This window comes from Copidosoma floridanum, unplaced genomic scaffold (assembly GCF_036245765.1).
Source record: "Copidosoma floridanum isolate Cflo_tuat_1 unplaced genomic scaffold, Cflo_Japanese_pri ptg000035l, whole genome shotgun sequence".
NCBI classification, from domain to species: domain Eukaryota; kingdom Metazoa; phylum Arthropoda; class Insecta; order Hymenoptera; family Encyrtidae; genus Copidosoma; species Copidosoma floridanum.
The window spans coordinates 309,769-335,618 of NW_028321912.1; the positions used below are offsets into that span (position 1 = coordinate 309,769).

Sequence of the window (25,850 nt, forward strand, 5' to 3'; positions counted from 1 at the left end):
GTGTGGCAGACAAGGACGCACTGAGTACACTGTTTGCTGTCAGCTCGACTTTTTACGTGGCGCGATAGCTTTTCACAAAATCACTTCTAGAAGCCGTTCTACTCAAAATTATGATCTCAAACTTGGTATAGGCTTTAATGAGACTTTATACTTTAATGATATACCATTAAAACCTCTAATTTCGAAAATTTATAGCACACTTTTATTAAAAGAAGATCAGATTGACTATACCGTTTACTCCTTATTTTTTACCTCTCATAGAGGAAGTATTTAGGCTATTTGATTAATACCATAAGAAACGAGATACCTTGAAGAATATTCTGTAATTTTTTTGAAGTATTTTATTTAAACGTTAACGAGTACTGGCGAGTCGAACACAAATGCATTTTCGGTAATCGAAAGGGCGGATGTTTTTAGGCTAGGTTAGTACAGCAGACTTTAGCACGGTGACTCATGAACATACACGTGCTCCCCTTCACCTCCCCGCGAGAGCGACCCAACTCCCTTAATACCCTCTTGAGACGTTTATTTTTTATTTATTTTTTTTTTCAACCGACGCATCGGCTAAGCTTTTCAAGTTCTTACTCACAAAGATTTATGCAAACTCATAACGAAGTACGAGAATACATTTGATCACGAAAATTACGGTAATTATTACCTTTACCGACAAGCAACATACACATTTTTTAAATAAAAAAAAACACACCGAGCGTGTTATTACCAGCAGCGGATCAAGAGGAAAAAAAAATTCTGATCGACAAGCTCAAAGTTTTCGATGCGTCTTTGGGGGTGGGGGGAGGGAAAGATATTCAACCAAACGCGCAAGACAGCTCGGCTAGAAAAACCTCGCCAAGATTATAGACGAACCGATACAGACGCTCGCTATAACTTTTGAAACATGAAAATCCCGAGAGGTTATGTATACACACACACACAGTGAGGAAAAATGTTGGGCTCGTCGACGGCCATGGCGTATGTATATATACACACACTCACCCTCCCTCCCGTTCTTCCTACGTTTGAACCGTCAATCGCGCAAAGGGAACGAGCGAAAGTAGGAGGAAACCGACCGACCCGTTCCCATCACCCTCATGGAAAACGAAAAATTGCATTTCGCTCCGTCGCTCGCGGGGTGCATCCGAAATTCGTTCGTTCGCTCACTTTTTTTTATTTTGTTTTTTGTTTTTTCAGTCCTACCTACGTCGAGGTGGGCGCAAAAGAGAATCACAGCGATAGGTAGGTAGTGGCAGGCTGCACAAGAAAGCAAAGCATGCGTTCTCGTAAACAACGGACAAGGCACCAGAAGGGGGGGGGGGAGAAAAATAGCAAGAGCGCACGAAAGGAAAAAATTCGATTTGCACGTGTCCGCGAACTAACGAAGAGAGTGAGACAGAGAGAAATGCAGAATGGGCAACGACAAGCTTCTCCTGTCAGTTTCCTACATACCCCATACTAAATTGCAGTGAGCTGTTGTTGATATAGTCGCCACGAAATGATTTGGTGCGGAGCACTGAACACAAAATAAGACAGAAAAACAAAAAATACATACATGTATCGATAGAAGAGCACGTGTGCGTTGGTATGTGCAGTGTGCGAGGAGACCCGTTGCACATATGATTTTGTTTTATGCACGTGATGTTATTTGGGGAAGCTGAGCGCGTATGCGCGAGATTCGATTTTAATGGACCACATGCGCGTACTCACAAGATACGAGGGGAGATACAGCCCTTTGGGTGAGTTGTGCGATTTATATGTTTTTATTTTTTATTTTTCTGTGCGCGTCCGGTAAAAGCTTGGTATGGTCACTCACAGCCAAAGCTTTTACCTCGAATTGAATTAATTAATTTACTAACAAAATTTTTGGATTGTGCCCGCCTTTTTTTGTCATTGATTAGTTTTTTATGAATTAAAATTTTTTTTTCTCTTTTTTTTTTTTTACAGCTGAAATCAATTTTTTTTGCATGTATAATTTTATTATTGTTTTTCTTTGTTATTGACTGAAAGCAGTTTTTTTAGTGCATACATTTTTATTACCAAAAGTATTTTAAACATTTCAAACAATCGCTTGACCCAAGCTTTTCCTTTTTTAATTTTTTTGGGGAACTTTACAATCAACAAAGCAAAAGTTTATCTTACCAGAAAAATTTAACAAAGGCAGAGGCACTACGAATGAAGATTTTTCATACAATCTGTCAAAGTTCCACTCGCAAGGCCTTAACTTTGGTTCTATGTTTGCATTTTGTAAGACTCGCTCAAGCAATAATACTATAACCATAGACATATGAGAAATATAGACTGCTCGTTCTTATGTACGGCGCTGAAGAACAAGTAAAAAGAGACATAACATCAAACGCGGGTATGTCTCTTTCGCACATTGCCAATGGTGGGGAGGTCGCAACGGACGGACTTAGTTTACTGACCCACACACCCAGTCTACGACTATAACTGAGAAAAAAAGAGTCTTTGTTGGTAAGATAGATTTCTGCCTGACTAACCGAGTAGTTGCATCTCCTTGACTATTCGCTGTGTACAAGTTGGTGGAGGGGAGAGCTGGCGATCCTAGTAACTTTATATATGTAGTCTTATGGAATTGTCCGGGAAATCAGCCAACGGTGGCCACGTCAACTTATTTTCTCCCATTTAACTTAACATGAAAAATCCGGCAACATGGGGGTAGCACTGAAATTGCACACAGCCAATAGAAACTTTCCACCGCAAGTTACCTTAAAATATTTACAGAGCAACCGTGGACAAAGAAAAAGCCAACAATAACTCATCGTGCCAGACCAAAGATACACACGTTTAATTAACAAACAAAAGCCAACACAGCCACGCGCATCCTATTCCTCGCGCGGAATGCGCGAGCTAATCGCTCTCCATTCGCAAAAATATCGTACCTCAGCGTATCCACACCCGCGTTTGTTAGCGCATGCCGACGTATCAAGCTCCTCTCTTCCGCTTCAAATGCACGCACACGCAATCAAAGAGACGCGGAGATGCCTCCCTCTCTGGTAACCGAGCAAGCTGGGGAGGCGCAGCAACAGTTAGCCCTCGCCCCGACGCCCTTTACTACTCTCTGGAAATTTCAATTGAGCGTTTGATTCAAGTGCAGGTAGAGCGAGGGAGGGGTGTAGGGACTCGCGGATTGCTGCTAACACAATGCAGTCCCGATTAAGCTGGAGAGGAATGTGCGTATATGGGCTTGCAGATGCAAATTAATGTAGCTGCTGTACGGTGATGGTCACGGCTGTAGCCCGACATGAGGGCGAATTCTCGCGAGACTTGGACCGGACGACATTCTGTACGTTGTTGTATTTTGTGTATATACGTGCGCTGATGACCAATATTTGGAGTGTAAATCAACAGGGAACGTAGACTGATCAGTTTTGAATTTGCCTTACAATAGATGGTATAGGTTGAGGACACAAGGTTTTTTATTGGTACAACTTTTTTGTAGATTTACCATAAGAATCCTTTTTTTCGATATTTCTAATGGGGAATTGCGTTTACCATTACTGACGTCAAGTAAGGTAAGCTAGAACCGCCCACTGTTACTATGATGAAATTACAAAAAACTTGAACATCATTTTACTCTCGACTCGAATTGAAAAAATATTTTTGTTTTCTACAATATATTAATATGAAATTAATTTATACATTATAATTAGTTTTAATTGGGTATAAAAATACCAAGTCCTGATGGGAGTAATTATTGTGAAAGAGTATGAACATTTTAAAGAGAAAAAGTTAGAAGAAAATTTTTTACGTTTATTACAAACAATATCAACAATTCATTTTTTGCGACTTGATAACAATATTTTTTTATGTAATTATTATTCTGCACTTGAAAAAAAGAGATTTAGATTTTACTGGGGAATTTTACTTTATTGTAAATAATTTTTCATTTTATGTTTGGTATATCAACTTCAGTTTAACAAATATTTTTGATTTACAGTGCATTGAATGAAACATGTGTACAAGATTTTTTCATATTTTTGGCATTTTTTTTTAGTTAAGCAAGTATGAAAATATTTGTCTTTTTCTCTTTACAATTGGACACAACAGTCAAAGATTACGTACAATAAACTTTTTTTTAGAATATCTGATAAGTTTTTTCATATAAGCTAATCATGTGTTTGGGAAAAATGTTTACTAAAATACTTGCACTCTTATCGATGTTCAAGTATTTTTTATCCCCATTATCCATGCCATAAAAAAATATTTACCTTCATGTTTTGATAATATCTACTGAAAAAAAATGAAAATTTCCCGCTTCGCTCAGCAAATATTTGCCATCCATAAACTTTGACGTAACAGTATTTTTCCCTGCGTGACGAGAAACTTGTTTAATGAATGACTTTCGGAGCATGACTTCAATTACGAGCAATAAACGCACACGGGTGATATTAAAAGGGGTGAAATTTATGAAAATATGAAAATTTCAGAAAGTATACTGAGTTGACCAGGAGAGAGCATTGCTAGTGTAATATATTTCTATTTGATGTGCTCCGTTCGACGTTGAAATTGATCGAGCTTGACAGAAATGTATTTCAAACAGCCAAAAGCTCTTATTAATTTACGAAGCAATTCGCATCAGGCACTGGCATATGCATGTTCACGTGTGGGCTAGGGCTTGTTTCTATCCTTTTTTCGTTAAAAGGGTAAAAAAAATGTTCAAAAGCTGTAGATAATTTTTTTATGTCTTGCTTGATTAATCGTGTAGAGCCTCACTTGTTGTTCTACATTTTAAAGCTATAGAAAGAAACCATAGGTAGTTAATTTTGTATTTTTCAACGAAAATTTTATGGCTAAAAAAATGACGGTCAAGTTAGGATGTAATATTTATGTTAATTTTTACCGAAGAACTTTAGACGATGACGACACAATCTAAAATAAAATTCTCTCTTAACCACAGAGTTAGATTCTTTTACAGAATATTTTTCATTCAGAGAAAAATATGATACAGCTAACTAGTATGAAGTTTACTGAGGAACGAAACATCGATAAAACTTTTTGTTTAGTTCCTACATAGCTATTATTATTATTATTACAATAAACTTCAGTCGAATAATATGTTTTTGGTGTAAAATAACCAAGTACCTGGGATTCACACTATGATTTTGAATAAATATTCACACAGCCGGCCTGAACGGAAATTTAAAAAGAAGGTCTCGTAAAAATGTCTCTGAAGATTCCGTAAAAGCTTTAACGCACACCCACAAAAAACTTTATGTATAATACGAGATAAGTATAAATCCATCCAAAACTCAAGCGGGCGAATGAAGAGCGCTCGGTGATTAATCATGAAGACGGGTGTCTTTGAAACACAGGTTTGCACAGATTTATTCTTTACCTTAATCTGTAAAATCTTATTTGCAATTAAAGAGAAATGAAAATAAAGAGGAAAAATAACAGAACAATGAAGTCAAGGATGCAAAGCAAAAAAAGGTTGCTTAGTTCAAACTCGAGGTAAACAGTACAAAATAATCGTAGTCTTCAGAAATCGGAGAGATGTAAGATTTTTTTCATTCTTGGTACTTATCAATTTCTTATATTTTTTTTTATGTAACGATTAAAAAAAAAACTAGAGTATGTAATAAAAACGGAAACTAATAATAATAATAATAATAATAATAATAATAATAATAATAATAATAATAATAATAATAATAATAATAATACTCATAATAATAATAATAATAATAATAATAATAATAATAATAACAATAATAATGTCTACAAGAGCAATTTCAAGAATCCAAATTTTTCGACATGAACTCAAGGATGTAGCAATTTTTTATTTCCTCGTTTGTTTTTTTTTCATAAATTCCTTAGTTGACATGTATCTTGTCCTCCACCTAACCCGTGCGCAAAGAAGTATTCGCCGAGTTGCTTTGTAATGTACTTCAAGCTCGTATATTTACCGAATGTCTTTTTATCTTGAGAAAGGTTGGAAAGAATTTTAATAAAACGCTTTTTTGATTGCACGTAGCAGAGGGAGATGTGGATTGTATGTACACAGACATTTTTATTTATTTATTTTTTCCTGTAGTCTCTAAAGTACAGGCGAAAGCGTGTACTAGTGATACTCCGCAAATGTGAATATTTCCGAACTACTCAGGAAAAAATAAAAATAAAAATGAGTATCTTGGTGAATAGAGCCTTTTATACAAAATTTTAATGACATATTTATTGCCAAAACTTATTGTCAAATTTTTTAAAAAATTATCGATTTAAGTCGAGATTGTTACTGTACATGTACTGCAGAACAATTTTTTTGTGAAATTACTAAGTAAAATAATAGTTGCTATTTTGCATCGGCAGAGGCGGTAGATCGGAAATGAATGTAACACACACGCGCGCGCGCGCACACACACACAAACAAGAACTTAATTTAATTATTTTTAAATTATGGGTTTTGAAATTTCTACATTTGAGTTCGCCATGTCTGATGTACTAATACTATTAGATTTTTTCTTAGTCAAATTTAAGTAATTTGGAATCTTTTGGCACTTAACATAACCTATATGGAAAGATGTATTAAAAAAAAAAAAAAAAAAAAAAAATGAATTTTGAAGCGAGAAGTATTACAGAAGGTTTATTGAATTTTTGGTTTTTGTTCTAATCATAACAACGATTTTTAAGAATCCCAATAAGTATCCTACAAACAATTTTTTTGTAACATCTGGTCAGTATAACCTAAAAAAAAAACATTAAACATGGAAAACCAGGTAATTATAAACGTAACTCGTGCGGCTAATAAATTTCTTTCACTTTTGGACCAATAATAACCTCATGAGTCAACTGAAACACGTTCAAGTTGCATACTTTGAAATCATTGTAAAATATAAAATTATATTTTCCACTTTTTTTCCTATCTACTATAAAAAAGAAATTAAATTTTTTACCAAAATTTAAGGAAAAATTTCATACACACTACGTGAGAAAAAAAAAGAATTTCTGATCCTGCAATGAGATCCTAGCCCCCCCCCAGCATTTTCTTCTAAAGCTTTTTCGTTGCTCCACGCCTCCATAAATGTTTACGAAAAAACAAAAAACATGCCCATTTTAAGATTTTCAAGTAAAAATTCTTTCTTTCCAGTGAGCTCACAGATTTTTCAATCAAAGAGCGTCACACAGAGTGAAAACCCGAGAAGAACGCGATAATACGCACTCTCTCCGAGTAAATGTAAACGAGACCTCACATATATAACATCGACAAACGGGTAAAGCGCACACATAAGAGGGGCCGAAAATAGAGGTAAAACAATATACGTATAGACACATACCTCCACTGAGGGTATATAGAAAAAGAGACGCATAGACACGGAGAAAGAGAGAGAGAGAGAGAGAGATTAATAAAGCCCACGCGCGCGTGCAGTGCGTCGTTCATTTCATGCAGAATCGAATTGAATTTCCGCTCGGGGCCTTATATACATGTATATGCACGGGGGGGGGGGGAGTGTAACGTAAAAGCTCGTGAGCGCGATTCCCTTTGATGTTGGCGAAAACGAGCGCCAAAGTGAGCGGGTTAAAATAGAGGGTGATGAATACATCTATGCGAAATAAAAGAGAGTACCGGGAGTGTCGCTATTCCGCCGAGAGCTGTACTGCTTTTCTCCTTTCTCTCAGTCTCTCTATATGTAATTTTTTTATTTTGTTTTTTTATTTTTTTTTTTTTTCGTTTTCCTGGTTACATCGGGGATAAAGTGAGCGAAGAGGCACACGGTTAAATGATCGATTTGCGAGGAGCGATATTAACGAGGGACTGGCAGAGATGTAGCAGTGCTTTAAAATTGAGATTTTTTTTCTTCTTTTTTTTAAAGCGAGGATGTGATGACTTTTTATACTTACGTGGTTGAGTGACGGCTCGTTAGTCTTGTTTTGCTTTGGGGCTCTTAATTTTTTTTTCTTTATCTACTATGATGGATTTGCTTGATAGAACTATGAATATGTTCGTTACGCGTTCATCGTTAGATAATTTAAAAAAAAAAAAAACAAAAAAAAAAAAAAAAATTTGTCAGAGAATCGATAGTAAAAGATCAAACTGTATACATGGTAGTAGAGTGGAGGCTTTTAGGACGAATATTTTGTTTTTTTCAAAGGATGTGGAATAAAAAAAAACTTCGAGAAACAAGTTTTACGCGATTAGTTGACGGAATTTAAATCAGCTTAAGTTTAAAACGTTCCCCTCCCCATGTTTTGTGTCTGTACCAGTTTCTCTTCATTGATCATCTGTAGGGCATATTACATTTTTTTTGAGATTTATTTTTTAAATAAATATCCATCTGTACTTTGCGATTGCAAAAACAAATATTCAGACCTGATTTTGGTAAGGGAAAAAGAAAAAGAAAAAGAAAAAGAAAAAAAAAACGATAAAGAATAAGTACAGTAAGGTAAAACACCAAAATCAGGCTCAAAAGCAGGATATCGAATAACTATTGATTTTAGTTATGAATTACGGAGAAAAAAAAGTTTATCTAAATTCTTCGAAAAAGGAATTATTTAAAATAATACATGTCTCATGGGTTTGACTCAGAAAAAATTGAGTGGACCTGAATTGATTTTTGTGTCCCAGTACACTGAGCAACCCAATTCTTTAAATCAAAGAAAATTTTTTACACTCATTCCGTTAAATATTTTCTTATGAGTAAAAAAATATAAGTTAATTGAAAATAATATTTTACTAAATTAAAATTTTCTTTTTTTAATTACGAATTTCTTATTTAGTTGCATGAAATGTTTTTTTGGATCGACTAAATTTGTTTCAATTAAAAGAAAATATTTAACGGAATGAGGGTAGAGAAATTTTCTTTGATTCAAAGAATTGGATTTCTCAGTGATACCTAATAAACATTTTCCTTAGTTTATGTAGTCAAACATAAAATTAAGGTAAGAATCTTGTATTCTTACAGAAACTATAAATATTAAGAAACATATTTCAAAACTTTTACAATTTACTTTTAATAAAAAAAAAAAAAAAACTCTAGCACGTGAAAAAATTTTTAGATTTACTGGCTGTAAAACTCATTTTGAGTAAGAGTAAAAATTGTGTAAGAGCATACAAAACCTCTAACATCGTATATTTTCAATCACTTAATTGACTATTGGTCTTATTATATTTTAGTGTATATAATATATGACAGACTGAGTAAATTTTTTTTACGTGAGATCCAAATTCAAACAAGTAATATCCTTTTACTGCACCAAACTAATTCCTCTTAAGAACTATGACAAAATACATCATAAAGAAAAATTTGAGCTACATTTTAAAATTGTCCATCGTAAGTCAGTTATTCGTTAATGCATATATTCATATTACTAGAGGTTAAGTTAATTTTGTTTCAATTTAAGAACCGGAAGTTTCAAGACACTTGAGTGAAAAAAAAAAGATAAAAGCGTTCCAAAATCACGCATGACATTTTGGATGTTAGAGTAGTTCTATATTTTATTACTTCATTCGCCCTCCCTCCCCATTGCCGAATCCTGGTATGATATATAGATATCTATCAGGTTTTTTGAGGAGAAAAAAAAACACAAATCCATTATTTTTTTTTTAATCTACCTGATGGATTACTTTAATGGAAATATTCAATTTTAAACACACGGACACGATGTCTGGTTCAAGCGAATTTTTTTGGGAAACCACTGTCGATGACTTAACAAAACCCTTTGTTTGCATACAGTACAAATCGCGGTATAAAGAACTTTTCTACCTCCAAGAAAAAAAAAAAAAACAAACCAAGAACAACGTTTACGTGGAACCGCATCATTTTCATACTACCAGCAACCCCCCAGCCCTTGCACGTCCCGATCTCGATTTTCCCAGCAACCCACTCTTCACTCGTTAACCCCTTTTCTCTTCTCCTGCTCCTCTTTTTCCAGCGCACTGCTGCACAGCCCCACGTCGCGCTGATACACCCGTGCTCTCCTCTTTCGATTCCATCCATGTATACTTTTTTTTTGTTCCCTCCCTCGCGTATACCCAACGCTATATAATACACTCGGAGAGTTAACGAAAAAGAAAGGGGGGGGGCGTGGGGGGATGGGGAGGGTTACCACGCGATTCTCGCAATAAAACGTAAATTGACGGCCAGCTATCTCCGGTGCGGGCAAAGAGGGAATAAGAAATGAGAGATAGAGGAAAACATATATATATATATATATATATATATATATATATATATGTATGTATATGGCGAGCGAGAGACACAACAACGCACGGGTTTTGCGGCCAAAATGTGCGGATGGATGGTACTGAAGGGCGACGACGACGCCGGCAGCGGTCTGGTAATGTAGGCGTAATTGACGTGCATTATGGAGGCTTTGGGGGGGGGGGGCACGTGTGCGCGAAGACAAGCGTGTTCGTGTTCGTGTGTGTGTTTCTGGGAAGTGAGGAGGGAAGGGGGGGAGGCTTTCACAGCACGGGTCAATATTTGAGTGCATACAGTTATGAAATTACGCTTGATTTTGCTTTAGTTGCCACGGGGGGAGGGATGTATGATGATGACGATGATGATGATAATGACGACGGGGAGATGGTTTCGGTTTCGGGGAGGAGATAAAATTAGGATGAATTAGAGAGGATGTTTGCCCAGGGGATTCGCGGGCCGCTTTGGGGTCGGGGAGGGGGGGGGGTGCGAAAGTTGATGAGGTATACTTTCTTTCTTTCTACCCGCGATGTGCTTCAGGTACAGTTAACGATTTTAGGATGCGAAGTGGTTGGCGCTTGGAGGGTATTTTCGTTTCGCGGTGCTTGGGAAGAAAGGGGTTGTCGAATCGAGCGGAGTTTCGCACGGCAGTTCGTTGACGCGGCTTTTGTGGCGAAATTTGTTTTCATACGGAGGCATGGAGACAAGTCGAGTTGCGCATGTAGGGTTGTTGGATCCAAGTGTTGTAATATCGTGTTACGAGGGTCTGTTTGTGCATCGATACAGTGTCGATTTCTGTTATCGGGGGGTCGAGGTTCTGGTTCGGTTCATCGGAAATGATTGTGGCACAATTGTGAATTCATGCAATAAATAAGAATTTCTGTACCATAAGAATATCTCGATTTGCTTTTTTTGTTCGCGTGTCGAAAGTTAAAACTCAAGGTTGCAATTGAATCTTTTCACTCTGGCTAACTGTCTTGAAATGCACATTTAGCTAACTTCAAAAAAGATTTAAAATGTGATTTCTTTCTATTTTGTCCAAAATTTTTCTGAAACCATTTTAAAACTGAAAATTCAATTCTCTTCTGGAATCTGGTCTTTTAGTACAAAAAAGTCTGTCAGTAAGTTCAAGAGCAGATTATGTTCAAATCGAAGTGTTGTTAATTCATACACAAAAGATTTGAATGATTTAAAAATAAGTTTACAGTATCATATTTCAGTTATTTATTTCTTAATGACATTTTATTTGAACCGCATTCGTATAAAGATAAATCGGGAGGGTACTGAATTCATCACTTCAAATTTCATGTACATGAGAACCATAAGTAACGAGACTTATTTTACATGTATCTTTCAATTCGTTAAAAATATTTTTTTTCCATAAGTAAAATTGAATTTTTGTTATAATAAATCAAAGTATGGCATCTTTTTTGCTGTACCAAAATTGTAAGTCATAGAAAAAAAGATGTGTTTCAAAATCACATGTATACAAGACAACAAATGTACATTTAATACATAATGAATATCTAATATCAATTGTTAGAAAAACAAGAGGGTAGGGGAGTGATTTAGGAATGTTTTAATTTCACACAAGATTTGATTGATTTGTATTCTCTGAAACTAACACTTGAAGATTTTCAATAGACCATTCGGGGTTTCAATCTTACCAACCAGTTTCAATAATTTTTTATCATTTTTATATTGTTAATTAACAATAAAAATTCTTCAAAAAGGGTAAGACAATAAAGGTAGATGATCCCTGTGCTCTACTAAAGACAATGAAATTTCAAAGTTATGAAATAAAAAGAGAGATAATTCCTTTGCTCAAAACAACATTTAAAGAGTCCGTGGCAAAGAGTGAAGAAAGTCTTCTTTTTCATGTTTCAGGAATAGCAATCCCCCAAACTATGGGCGCGTCGGTCAACAACAAAACCCAAGCGTTCGACAACGACAGCGACGACCTGACAAGCCTGGCGAGCGAGTCCGTAGCCCTACGCGACCGTTACCGTAGACTCATACCCTACATGACCTATTACCTCATGAACAACTACGTACACCAGCAGCCGACACCAGCACCGCTTGCACCGTTCTACCAAAATGCCCACCAGCCGTACGTGCAGGTACCCAAGGAACAGGTGGACAGCTCGCCGACGCGAGCCCGACCAGCCACCGCAGCTCAGCAGTACGCCACCCTGAGACCGATCCACCTTGCCGGTAGCAACAGGTACCAGCCGCTGCACAAGTTGCAGGAGGGAAGGTTCGTGCCTTCGGTCCAGTACGACCCGAAGGACGTTGGACTGGACACGGACTACTTCGTACCCGTGAGATACGTGCCCAAGGATTACGAGGATTATACGGCCGTCACTGTGCGCACCACCAGACCGATACCTGTGTACGTGAGGCTTTTTTTCTTCAAACTTTTTTATTGTATGCATTGGAGTAAAATTTACCATCAAGTGAGGCTGCAACAAAAGCTTTAATCTTCTAACTGAATGGTATATGAAAGAAATCTACTTTCCCGACTTCAAGTTTCGAGGTCATGTACTTGTTTTTCATATATGGCCTCTTTCAGCTATTATTACAACGAAATATTTTATTTTATTTAGAAAATCATTCAAAAGAGCGAACTTGTTGCTACAAAAATGTACGAAAACAAGCAATATATACCTATGATATTAAACAGGGGACATATCACCATAGCTCCACAATAATAAGTATAACAGAGATAAATTGTTCCGAACAAAATAAAAAACAATTAACATAAAGCTACGGCAAAAATTATAGCTAAGATTTGTTTCCCATAACTTTACCGTTATTTTAGTGGTAAAAAATTAATGTAACTATTTTCCTCCGTACATATTTATGTTTGGTCAAATTAATTTATGAGTTACGAGTAGAGTATTCGCTCTGTGCACTTTAGGGTAAAAATTAGAACTTTCGCACCAAATCCTATATAAAATACGTGTATTTACGGAACACTAACGCCAATAATATCAGTGTGGTAGTATTGGATAAATACACGCATTCTAAAAGAGATTTGGTTTAGAAGTTCCAGTTATCGCCACAATGTGAATAGATCGAACACCTACTACGTCCCTAAAAATTTTCAATAATAAATAAATGCCGATGAAAAAATTAAAAGATTTAAAAAAACGCAGCCCGAGCAGTCCACCGGACGGGCGGTACCCACCGACGACGTTGCGGCCAATCATCGGCTACGTGAAACCGGTGGCCAAGCCGCAAGCCGCCCAAGATTTCGCGTCCAATGCCGATTTCGAGTCCGTGCGTTTTATCAAGCCACAGCGCACGCAGCTCCAACCGCACCTGCAGCAGGTGCCCCCGAGGTACACGGCCGCGAGACCGACGAGGGTCAGCCTGGGCCATATTGTCAAAAGCCTGCAGCTGACGAGCCGGCTACCCGAGGTCCTCAACAACGACAACATCGACAGCAGCATCAGAACCCTCGAGGAGATACTTCGGATACTCAACGTGGGCAAGAAGGAGACCTACCGCCCGCCAGGTTGGTGGTTTTTTTTTTTTTTTTTTTTTTTTTTTTGGATATGCAGTGCGGGGTTCTTTAACTTGTCGATGCAAAACTGAGGTAAATGATAATCAACATACACGAAAATAAATCTACAGGTAAACGCCTGAAAGGAAAAAAAATCCACTGAGTTATCGGTTTTGTATCTACTCAATCTAAAGGCACTCATTTTTCTTTGACTTAAAAATAGTTTAAATGTTCCATTCATTTTGAAACAAGTAACTATACGATGGTTTGGTAGAGAAAAAAAAAAAAAAAAAAGTAATGACACGGACTTGAGCTCTATTAACGTGAAGATAATCATATACACTTGAATGTCGCACAGTCACGGGAAAAAACAAAATAAATTTGTCTCTCGAGGGAACTAGAGATCGATTAGTTTGATGGAAAAGAAAAATCCATTTCAGCGTACGAAAAATTGAAACCGGCGTACAGCAAGCCGAAGGTAATAACAGAAACAAACTACGAGGCAAGCCAGCTATCGGTAACGCCTCACAACGAGCTGATCGAAACGAAGCCCGCACTAGCCTACGTGGCCCAAGTCAAGGCGCAAATGCCGGTCATACCTCACGAGGCGGAGGACGAGCAGCAGCAGCCAATCGAGCTGAAACCAGCCGGCCTCTACGTCGAAACCCAAATGCCGACCGTCCCTCACGATCCGCAGCTAATCGGGATAAAATCGGCCGGGCAGTACGTAGACAGGCTCAAGGTCGATTCGGCGCAGGACGAGGAGGTCGTGGAGATCAAGCCGAAGAACCTTTACAAGAACCGGGCCAACACCCCGGCACCGATTGTCGAGAAAATCGTCGAGTATTACGTGCCCATCATCCAGGACATAGACGAGGACAAACCACCGGTTGACCAGGGTAAGATAGATTTACTCTGAGATAATCGAAAAATCAGCAAAGTAATCATTTTTTACTTCTAATTTTAACAGCAAAAGGGCACCAACAGAGCACTGATGACAGGTACATTGGCGAGGACAACGAGGAGAAGCAACTGGAGGACGATAAGTACAGTTTGCCGATGACGACGGAGCCGATGCAAAAGCTGGCGGCTCATCTGCAAAACATCCAACCGCTGATCAAGTACGGGGTTACCAGGGGCAAGCCGCAAGTCGATTATCCGGCTTACACAGAGATACCCGAGACTCAGTTCAACTGCAAGCAGCAGCGGTACAAGGGCTTCTTCGGCGATCCCGAAACTGGCTGTCAGGTGAGATTTGTTGTTTTTTGAAAATAATTCTTTTTTTTTTTTTTTTTTTTTCAACGATTTCCCATGTTTTTCTAGGTATGGCACTACTGCGATCTTAACGGCGGCAAATCGTCTTTCCTGTGTCCGAACGGGACGATATTCAGTCAAGTGTCGTTGACCTGCGACTGGTGGTTCAACGTCAAGTGCGAATCCACGACCCAGCTCTACGTACTGAACGAGCGCCTCTACAAGTATATATTGCCGATCATGCCGAAATTCCCCGAAGACTTCAGCGGTCCTGAAGTTGATAAGTATCTCGAGCTTAAATTCAAGGAGATGGAGGCCAAGATGAAGGAGAAGAAAAAGAAGAAGGAGCAGGAGGAGGAAAAGGATAAGAACACCATTAATACTTTGCAATCGATAGAAGATTCCAAGTGAGACGGGTGGACGCGTTGCTCGCTGTCTTTTTTTTTTTTTTTTTCCACAGGAGGTAGAAGTGATGAGACGAGTTCAATGTTTTTTGGCAGCTATACAATTTTACGGAGTTTCATTAATTGTTTCGAGGGCTTACGTTCAGAGGAATAGGAAATTGAGTTATTATTCGTAAGAGTTCTCATTTTGGCGTAACATAAATTAATCACTTCTGTTAATGTAAATTATTGCATCGTTGCCATTAAAATGTGCAAGGACGAAAATAAATCGAAAGGCAATTAAGTGACAGTTAAAAAATTAACATTAATATATTTAAGGGGATGTACCTAAAATGCCTCTAGTCATGTTTCGTCCTTTAGTTATGTAAGTAATCAAATACCTTTATCCACAAAAATACTTTTTTTGTACACTGTTTACCAGCAAAACAAATTAGTATCGATTGAGCGCTAATTCTTATACCTATCATTAATTTCCATACGATGGGATATGAGATTAAAACAATCACCATTGTTTGAACGGCAATTGTATGGAGGCATGCGGTACTCTTTACAAATTTGATTAAATATTTGTGCTACGTATTTTATAATATTATAAATATTGTTGAATAAAAGATAAATGTATTTATTCATTAAACGCATGAGTTGTTGATTTATTGTCAATTGCTAATGAACCACTAACCTTTAATGTCTTCAATGTGTAGAATTTCGTCTCCTTTAGTTTTTTACAGGCATCCAAAAAGTCTGGCAACAAATCCTGGTTCTATACAGCCAAAACAAATTTTCATATTTAGATAAGTCTTGTAAAAAAAATTTACTTTATTTCAAATAATATAATCCAGTATTGTGTTTGAATCATAAAATTAAGCACTACATACCCTGTCATCGTGAGATTTAGTATTGTGTCCAGTATGTTCCTTAATGACACAATGAGAACAACATTCCATATCACAATCCTCGCAATAATATTCACAAGCTTCATCCTCGTGGTTAGGGCAAGAATTTGAAAGTGATAAGTCAATAGCATTTTTATTTAATAGAATGGTTTCATGATTCTGTAAGGCTCGTCCATGTATCTGATTGGATTAAAAAAAGCCAAAATAAGCATTTAAGCTAATGAAAATAGTTAATTTACTATTTTTACAACTACTTCTTTCTCTCTATTCAACATAAATAATATTTGTAAGAAAGTAGAAAATTTTATTACACACAAATGAGGATAGCAAACCTTTTTAAAGCAGGGCACGCAGTAAAAAGCCTTACAATCACGGCAGTTATAACAAGCAATTAGTCCACATTCGTAACAAATGCCTGAAAGGATAGGAGCCAAAACGTTTTAATAATCATTAGTAGATGGTCAAGTGTAAAAAAGTAAAATAAGGAGAAAGAATGACCTTGATTATATACTTGGCTTGTCAAGCCTTTTTTTGGTATTTGAAACGATATATCTGGATCATCGATGTGCACCGGAGCAGACTTAAGCACATGAATAAGCCCAACGACATAAGCATTGTGGAGCAATCTTTCTCTTTTTGTAGGATTGGTGTACTCATCAGGGCACAGTGGACAAGGTCTTTTGGGGTATGAAATTTCACAATTTGAACATGTGGCATGGCCACAAGGTAACAAAAGAGGACTGTTTGCACCTTTCAAATCTGAAATTACAAAAGAAAAACGAGCAAATGCTTATGGTACAAATTTCTCAAACTTTTTTTATTTAGATGTGGCCATCATATATCTATATTGATGACAACAATCTCATTTTTACACACTTGTCAAAATGACAAATCAAAGAGATTCAAGAATGATATTAGCCTTTTTTATTTCCAATTCTCACACCCTCTTGGACAAAAATTCATCAAAATTTTCATACTTCCTAAAACCTGTCTCATTCATTCATAAGTATACCTATAAAATCAAGATAAAAAAAAGTGTTCTCAGCTAACGTGCAATTACTTGGCAAGCGTGTCAGCTTGGGAAAGCCTTTGCAGGCAGGCCCATGCACGCACGCAAGCATGCCAGGATGCCGCGGGCGCAGGCGCTCGAGTTTTCCGAAAAGAGCAAGAGAGACGGAGCGAAAACAACGCAACCGTCGACGTCAGCATATATACCTTCGAGTCTCTTCAAGCAGGTACTTATTTGTTTTCAAAAATGTGGAAATCTCGACTGACATCGCGGCCCACCTGCCTCTATCACTGGCCAAGTGTCTTTGTCCTTCAAACGAGGCACTTTTGTCTTTGAAAACTCTTGATTTAACGATCAAAATTGATATACACGAAAGCTACTTCCGCCCCCCCCCTTGCCCTGCCAAAATTTACCGGCGACAGATCAGCCACACGTGACATGCACATACATCCTCCTGGAGGATTGTTAAATTCTTGAAAAAACGCGTGTAATAAAATAAGGAAGAGCTAAAAAATAGACAAACCGGGCAAGAGGTTAGGATGGTCTTCCCCGTAACAACCTAAAATTAAAAAGCCCCGGCAGCGTACGCACCTTTGCCAATGTAAAAGTGATGCTTGCAAAACAAACAAGCAATGTCCTTAGTCCTGACCCTGGGAAACGAGCCGTGATACTCAGGCTGGGAGTATTGCTGCTGCTGTCCAGCCGGCTGATAGAAATTATTGTAATTCCTTTGGTAAAGCTGATTGTTGTACTGGCGTTGTTGCTGCTGCTGCCAGGGTTGTAGGAGCGGATAGTGCCTAGTCAGCTGCATCATCGAGGCAAATTGCTGCTCGTCCTTGCGATTCGTCTTCTTCGAGGACGATGCACTGCCCTGCTTGTCTCTTCTGTTGTCCATGTCGCGTTTATCGCCTAACCACGAGAGCTTCGCGAACACCAACGTGGTGTACTTATGCAACTGGCACTCGCGGCTTTCGATGCTTTACGAACACTTTTAACTGATGTCTTTGATCAAATTACCGGAATCTAAATCGAACTACCTCATCTACCTGTTTATGTACTCGGTATATATGTATATATATATATATATATGTATGTCCACGCTGCCGCCTTACAGCCAACGAATATAGACGCTTATAGAAGGCAGTGTTGGGGGCAGGATAATTTGTCCAGCCCTCAGTGACTAACTTCAGCTCGCCCAATACCAGTTTTCATAAAAACTGTCGTCAGCTACGTTGAAGCAGTGCTCTCAAATGTGACTGGCAAACTTGCGGGAAATTAAAATTGGCTATATGGAGCAAGACGCAAAACCCCAGATAACTCGACAATATTTCATACACCATAACTTGATAAATTAATCCTAAGCTATTTAACCCAATAACCCAACGCGCCTAAAAGCAGTATCACAAGCTTTATTAATTAATAAAATACATTAAACAATAACGCAAGCGCCAATCCCCGCACAACCCGGAGCGCTTACTAGCCGCTTTGTTTATTAATTGAATAAATAAAATAACACAAGCGCCAATCCTCACATAACCCGGGGCGCTTACTGGCCGCTTTAATAATTAAAATGATAAATAAAATAACAAAAGCACTAATCACCAATCAACCCGGAGCACTTACTGGCCGCTTCGTTTATTTATTAAATAAATAAAAAAACACAAGCGCCAATCCCTACACAACCCGGGGCGCTTACTGGCCGCTTTGTTTATTAATTGAATAAATAAAAAAACACAAGCGCCAATCCCTACACAACCTGGGGCGCTTACTGGCCGCTTTGTTTTTTAATACAATAAATAAAATAACGCAAGCGCCAATCCCCGCACAACCCGGAGCGCTTACTAGCCGCTTTGTTTATTAATTGAATAAATAAAAAAACACAAGCGCCAATCCCTACACAACCTGGGGCGCTTACTGGCCGCTTAGTTTATTAATATAATTAATAAAATAACACAAGCGCCAATCCCCACACAACCCGGAGCACTTACTGGCCGCTTTAATAATTAAAATGATAAATAAAATAACAAAAGCACTAATCACCAATCAACCCGGAGCACTTACTGGCCGCTTCGTTTATTTATTAAATAAATAAAAAAACACAAGCGCCAATCCCTACACAACCCGGGGCGCTTACTGGCCGCTTTGTTTATTAATTGAATAAATAAAAAAACACAAGCGCCAATCCCTACACAACCTGGGGCGCTTACTGGCCGCTTTGTTTTTTAATACAATAAATAAAATAACGCAAGCGCCAATCCCCGCACAACCCGGAGCGCTTACTAGCCGCTTTGTTTATTAATTGAATAAATAAAAAAACACAAGCGCCAATCCCTACACAACCTGGGGCGCTTACTGGCCGCTTTGTTTTTTAATACAATAAATAAAATAACGCAAGCGCCAATCCCCGCACAACCCGGAGCGCTTACTAGCCGCTTTGTTTATTAATTGAATAAATAAAAAAACACAAGCGCCAATCCCTACACAACCTGGGGCGCTTACTGGCCGCTTAGTTTATTAATATAATTAATAAAATAACACAAGCGCCAATCCCCACACAACCCGGAGCACTTACTGGCCGCTTTAATAATTAAAATGATAAATAATATAACAAAAGCACTAATCACCAATCAACCCGGAGCACTTACTGGCCGCTTCGTTTATTAATTGAATAAATAAAAAAACACAAGCGCCAATCCCTACACAACCTGGGGCGCTTACTGGCCGCTTTGTTTTTTAATATAATAAATGAAATAACAGAAGCGCCAATCCCCACACAACCCCGGCCGCTTACTGGCCACTCCGTTTATTAATTAAAAAAATAGTTAACGCAAGTGCCAATCACCACACATTCCGGAGCGCTAGATGATGATTTTGAAAATTAATAAAATTTATAAAGTAATAACACAAATGCCCATCACCAAACAATAAAGAGCACTTTCTAGTTGCGATTGACTTTTTTTATCATTTAATGCTTTCTTCAAACAAATAATGCAACCAGTAAGCACCCCGGGTTGCGTAGGGATTGGCGCTTGTGTTATTTTATTTATTCAATAAATAAACGAAGCGGCCAGTAAGTGCTCCGGGTTGATTGGTGATTAGTGCTTTTGTTATTTTATTTTTTTTAATTTATAAACAAAGCGGCCAGTAAGCGCCCCGGGTTGTGTAGGGATTGGCGCTTGTGTTTTTTTATTTATTTAATAAATAAACGAAGCGGCCAGTAAGTGCTCCGGGTTGATTGGTGATTAGTGCTTTTGTTATTTTATTTATCATTTTAATTATTAAAGCGGCCAGTAAGCGCCCCGGGTTATGTGAGGATTGGCGCTTGTGTTATTTTATTTATTCAATTAATAAACAAAGCGGCTAGTAAGCGCTCCGGGTTGTGCGGGGATTGGCGCTTGCGTTATTGTTTAATGTATTTTATTAATTAATAAAGCTTGTGATACTGCTTTTAGGCGCGTTGGGTTATTGGGTTAAATAGCTTAGGATTAATTTATCAAGTTATGGTGTATGAAATATTGTCGAGTTATCTGGGGTTTTGCGTCTTGCTCCATATAGCCAATTTTAATTTCCCGCAAGTTTGCCAGTCACATTTGAGAGCACTGCTTCAACGTAGCTGACGACAGTTTTTATGAAAACTGGTATTGGGCGAGCTGAAGTTAGTCACTGAGGGCTGGACAAATTATCCTGCCCCCAACACTGATAGAAGCCCACTTCTGTGTTAAAAAGTGGCGAAGAGTTTGTTGGGTACCAAGATAGTAGTTCTGGTACCCAGCCACGTGGAGGCGCTGGTGGCTGAGGGTGCCTGTACATGGGCCGATGGGCGTCTCAGGGTGCCTGTACATGGGCGTCTTAATGTCTTAAGACTGTAAGCCACACCTATGGCGGGTGATTCATTCAAACTGATGTTAACTGAATACCGATATAATTTGTGTTAAACAAGGAAATAGACACTTTATTCATCATAAAACTATGTAACCTGATTACATTATAACGTTAGAACGTTTTTTAAGGCATCAATTGAAAAGTTTCTACAATTCATGTTAATACAATAATTTTGTCAACATAACCTCTCTTTTGAACGACTCAGCGTTAGCAAAATTTTTTTTAGTTTTGGTGGCTAAATATCTTTCCAATATCATAATGCAATCACGTAACATAGTTTTGTTATGAACAGGATGCCTATTATCTTGTTTAAAACAAATTATATCAATATTCAGTTAACGTCAGTTTGAATTGAATCACCCGCCATAGGTTTGGCTTACAGTCTTAAGACATTAAGACGCCCATGTACAGGCACCCTTAATGTCTTAAGACTGTAAGCCAAACCTATGGCGGGTGATTCAATTCAAACTGACGTTAACTGAATATTGATATAATTTATTTTAAACAAGATAATAGGCATCCTGTTCATAACAAAACTATGTTACGTGATTGCATTATGATATTGGAAAGATATTTAGCCACCAAAACTAAAAAAAATTTTGTTAACACTGAGTCGTTCAAAGGAGAGGTTATGTTGACAAAATTGTTGTATTAACATGAATTGTAGAAACTTTTCAATTGATGCCTTAAAAAACGTTCTTACGTTATAATGTAATCAGGTTACATAGTTTTATGATGAATAAAGTGTCTATTTCCTTGTTTAAAACAAATTATATCGGTATTCAGTTAACATCAGTTTGAATGAATCACCCGCCATAGGTGTGGCTTACAGTCTTAAGACGCCCATGTACAGGCACCCTGAGCGCTCTTAATTAATGAGAATCATGCGGGAATTTCAAATTTCAAATGATGTAATGAGAAACTTTGCACATATTATTCCTGGTTATGTGAGATATATAGTATGTACACATTAAGTTTGTACATGATTTAATTTTTAGTACCAATGTGTGTTTTCCTGATTATTAATTGGTCAATGGTTCATCCGACGTGTACATGTACATTCATAAGTATACTATTATACATTATCGTGAAGGTAGCACGGTAAAGAGAATACCAATTATATTTTTAAATTGTATTTACAATAACGATCCCTACATTGGCTATCTATTAGTACATATTATAATTTTTTATTATTCATTGTGATGACAACATAGTACCGGTGAGAACAATAGGTAGTCTATTTTTTCGAAAATGTAGGTAGCATTATCAATGATAATTCTCATATTTCTATAAATTTTACATACAACAAATGCATCCGCTCGAAATTCGTAAACATCATTCGGACCGTTTGAAGCTGGTTTTATCAAAGATTGAAATTGTTTTTAATGTTTCCAAAAATTTTAATGTTTGTTTAAGGATTTTTATCTATTTATAATTTATTTATATTTATTTACAATTATTGTATGTACAGTATAATAAAAAAAATTTTTTTAACAATTGTACAAACTACAAATGAACTCGGTAATCTGTGTGTACCTTCGGACTCGTTTTTTAAAGTAATCGTGGTATGTATTGAAACATTTGATTCGACTTTTAATAATTACGCTCATACCGAAGACGTAGGTAAAATGTTGATCAAAGAAATAACATCAAGCATAATATATCATTATTCTGACTTTTGGCTTGTTGAAGAGCCTTGTCAATCCCATCGCAACGAAGTCATTGCATATTTTGTTAGAGTTCACATTTTTTATTCATTAAAATGGATGAATCGTGATTTCCTAGATGCCAAAAAAAAAAAAATGTTGAAAAAAAACCGAATGCCAAACTGAAAAAATTAAGACATGAATAATCCTATTAGCAAATCAGTGCGTGTTCTGTTTGTTGAAAAAAAAAAATTTGTGATTCGTGAAAAGTAATAAAATAATAAGGAAAATTGTAAGTCAAAAAAACTTAAGATATTGTGAGTTAAGATTGTTTTTTTTCCCTTTAGCATAATAATTTGAACTTTATTTTTTTTTCCCTTTAGCATAATAATTTGAACTTTATTGCGCACTTTTTTGTTGATTCCCGAAAGTTGTTTCTTTTCGATTTTTATGTATTAATTCTAAAAAGTATTTATACGTCCATATCATTATTTGTATTTTTTTATAAAGTTTTAGATTTTTTAAGTATTTCTTGTTGTATTAAAATTTGACAAAAATAATAAAACCAGGCTCAATAAATTATTGATATATAGTGTGACTTAGTAGTTATTAACTGGATGTAGTTTAATTAATACTTGTTCATATGATTTAAGTTACGAAATTGTTAATATTTCAGAGTAACAAACATTTTTATTGCTCAAAAAGGACATAGAATAGAGTTCATTAGTTCATCAATGAGATTAACTTGATGCATACAAACTCACCATTTTGTATAGAATTCAATATCTTACGGGCCTCTGTTTGTGGTTGTTTTCTGGAATTATAATAAGTACTGCGAGCGATAAGAAAAAAAAAACTGCAATTTTCGTAGAAAAAAAAAAAAAGCAGCGAGCGACATTCGAACCTCCGACTGCCGATTGGAACCAAATGGAGCCCGCACTAGCCAACTAAGCTAACTACACATTTCGTCCTATACAAATAACAGTTACATATGTTTATCGCAAAGGGCCACAGCTTGTCCGACAGTTAATTTCATCTTGTATTAGGCATGATTATATTCGATTCTTCCCCTTTAATGCATCTCAGAGCTACAAATTAGCTTAAAAATATCCAGATCTTTCCGTCATCCGTTTATCTGCTCAGCTTAATGAGATGTGCTGGCTTGATATTAAGCTAGTACATCCACGCGTATTTCGAGAGATTGGGGCCCTACTATACCAAATAAATCACGTCATAAGCGCAACAATTTAGTATTTCGGCACGTTCTCGTACTATAATAACGAATCACTCACTAGTGACACTATTACCTATTCCCAAATAGTAAATAGAAGTGCCATCTACTGTCTACTTTTAATCAGATTTTTTTTGGCCACCAGTCCTATGTTGAGTGGGCTTCTATAAGCATCTATATTCGTTGTTACAGCGAACTGTTATAGCGCGAGGAGTTGAAATAAAACACGCGCGCGCCACCGCATTATACGTGTGTGTGAGAGAGAGTAGAGTAGAGTAGAGTAGATTTATTAGGCTAAGGACCAAAGGTCCATAGTAGCCTTAGCATTAAGTACATAAGATAAGTTTAGAGGACACGCAGGTCCAAGATACAAGATAGTCGCAGATAATAGTATTGAAAGACATATAAGTAAAAGTATAATAAATACATAAAGTTTAATAAGTAATATATAATAATAATAAACAAAGAAAGTTAATTGGTTATGAGTTCAGTATATAATCTTTTTCCTTGATTGCACGCAAAAGCCGACTTTTAGATCTAGCAAGCGGGGAGTCAATCCGCAAGTTAGCAGGAAGGGAGTTCCACTCCCTGGCAGCGCCAATAGTAAACGAGTGTTTGTAAATGTCGAGCTTAGTATCAGCCAGTTGCAGTTCTAGAGCATCGGACTGCCTGAGTCGAGAGGATGAGGGTTTGAAGGTGAAGAGTTCCGCTAGATAACCAGGATACCCAGTTCTAAGGACATTCTCAAGGAGACACAGCATGATGTAGAGCCTTCAACTGGAAAAAGATGTGATGCTGTATTTCTTGTAAGTAGAAGTGATATGATCTGACTTTCGTAGATTGTCAACATAGCGAAGTGCGGCATTCAAACATCGGTTCATCTTCGTTTCAATTTCACTTGAGAGACCATATAGTAGGGACACACAGTAATCTAAGTGTGGGAACACTAATGAGCGAACCAGAAGTAATCTAGTGTCATTTGGTAGGCTGTATTCAAAGCGTTTGAGTGAGACGAGCCAGAGTCGAATAGCAGCTTCTAGCCACGAGGGCACAGTGCGACTTCCATGTTAGGGAGCTATCAAGTGTGACACCAAGTAGTTTGATAGTGTCGCTGGAATTAATAGTGATGCTATTTAAAATTAAGTCAGGGAGCTTACCAGCAGCCAAAATCCTAGTATCAAAGCCTCTTGTACCAAATCAAATTGCCTGAGTTTTCTTCTCATTGACTATAAGGCCATTTAGCTTGGCCCACATAGAAATATTTTGGAGAATACGATTCGGCTTAAGGATTAGATTCCTAGCTTCACCTGCATTCCCACTGACGTAGAAGCAGAAATCATCAGCGTGTACAGATGATAGCTGCAGTCTTTACATATATCAGGGAGGTCGTTAATGAACAAGGAGAAAAGTATCGGACCAAGCGAGAGAGAGAGAGAGAGAGAGAGAGAGAAACGTTACTGTATATAACACATTGGTTTAGTCCAGTAAAATGAGGTTTCGAATGGATGACGGTTTCTTTTTCGATGTTCAGTCAAAAAGTCAAAGTACTATGGTTTTGCGAAAATGATGTGCAGGCGAACAGGTATGTTGTCAAAAAATTTGACTTTTTTTTACCAATAACCGTCATGCATGGTGCTTTATTTGATAACTTGAGATGTATAAACAAACTGGCGTTTATAAAAGTCATTCGCGAGAAAAACAATATAAATATATATATACCTACCTGTACCTACAATATTGTTGTCCAAATAACCTCTGAATGAAAATTCAGATGGAAAAACGTTTTTTTACGGAATCGCAAAAACTCTTACTACTTACTACTTACCTACTACTTACGATGCTAGAGTGTAATTGCGTTTGTTACTTAGTACG

At 37.2% G+C, this 25,850-nt stretch overlaps 3 protein-coding genes across 3 annotated transcripts in view; 2 read left to right on the plus strand and 1 right to left on the minus strand.

The window, feature by feature from the left end:
* The window catches only part of qin (tudor domain-containing protein qin), a 264,240-nt gene extending 245,944 nt beyond the window's left edge, over positions 1 to 18,296 (minus strand). Inside the window, exons 1-5 of the mRNA XM_014355100.2 lie at positions 17,811 to 18,296; positions 16,709 to 16,969; positions 16,543 to 16,625; positions 16,193 to 16,390; positions 15,997 to 16,077 (exon numbers count right to left, since the gene is read on the minus strand). Coding sequence (XP_014210586.2) covers positions 15,997 to 16,077; positions 16,193 to 16,390; positions 16,543 to 16,625; positions 16,709 to 16,969; positions 17,811 to 18,114 — 927 coding nt within the window. The 5' untranslated portion in view covers positions 18,115 to 18,296. The remainder of the gene's footprint in view (positions 1 to 15,996; positions 16,078 to 16,192; positions 16,391 to 16,542; positions 16,626 to 16,708; positions 16,970 to 17,810) is intronic.
* On the plus strand, positions 10,240 to 15,324 carry LOC149373164 (uncharacterized). The gene is given in 9 exon segments (XM_089597730.1): positions 10,240 to 10,285; positions 12,039 to 12,237; positions 12,272 to 12,365; positions 12,401 to 12,543; positions 13,310 to 13,671; positions 14,100 to 14,357; positions 14,478 to 14,558; positions 14,630 to 14,907; positions 14,983 to 15,324. Coding segments are annotated over 9 exon segments (1,803 nt in total).
* A 7,247-nt stretch (positions 18,297 to 25,543) lies between the features above and the next one.
* LOC106640888 (uncharacterized) overlaps positions 25,544 to 25,850 on the plus strand; it is a 176,973-nt gene continuing 176,666 nt past the window's right edge. The window contains exon 1 of the mRNA XM_089597680.1: positions 25,544 to 25,560. Coding sequence (XP_089453806.1) covers positions 25,545 to 25,560 — 16 coding nt within the window. The 5' untranslated portion in view covers position 25,544. The remainder of the gene's footprint in view (positions 25,561 to 25,850) is intronic.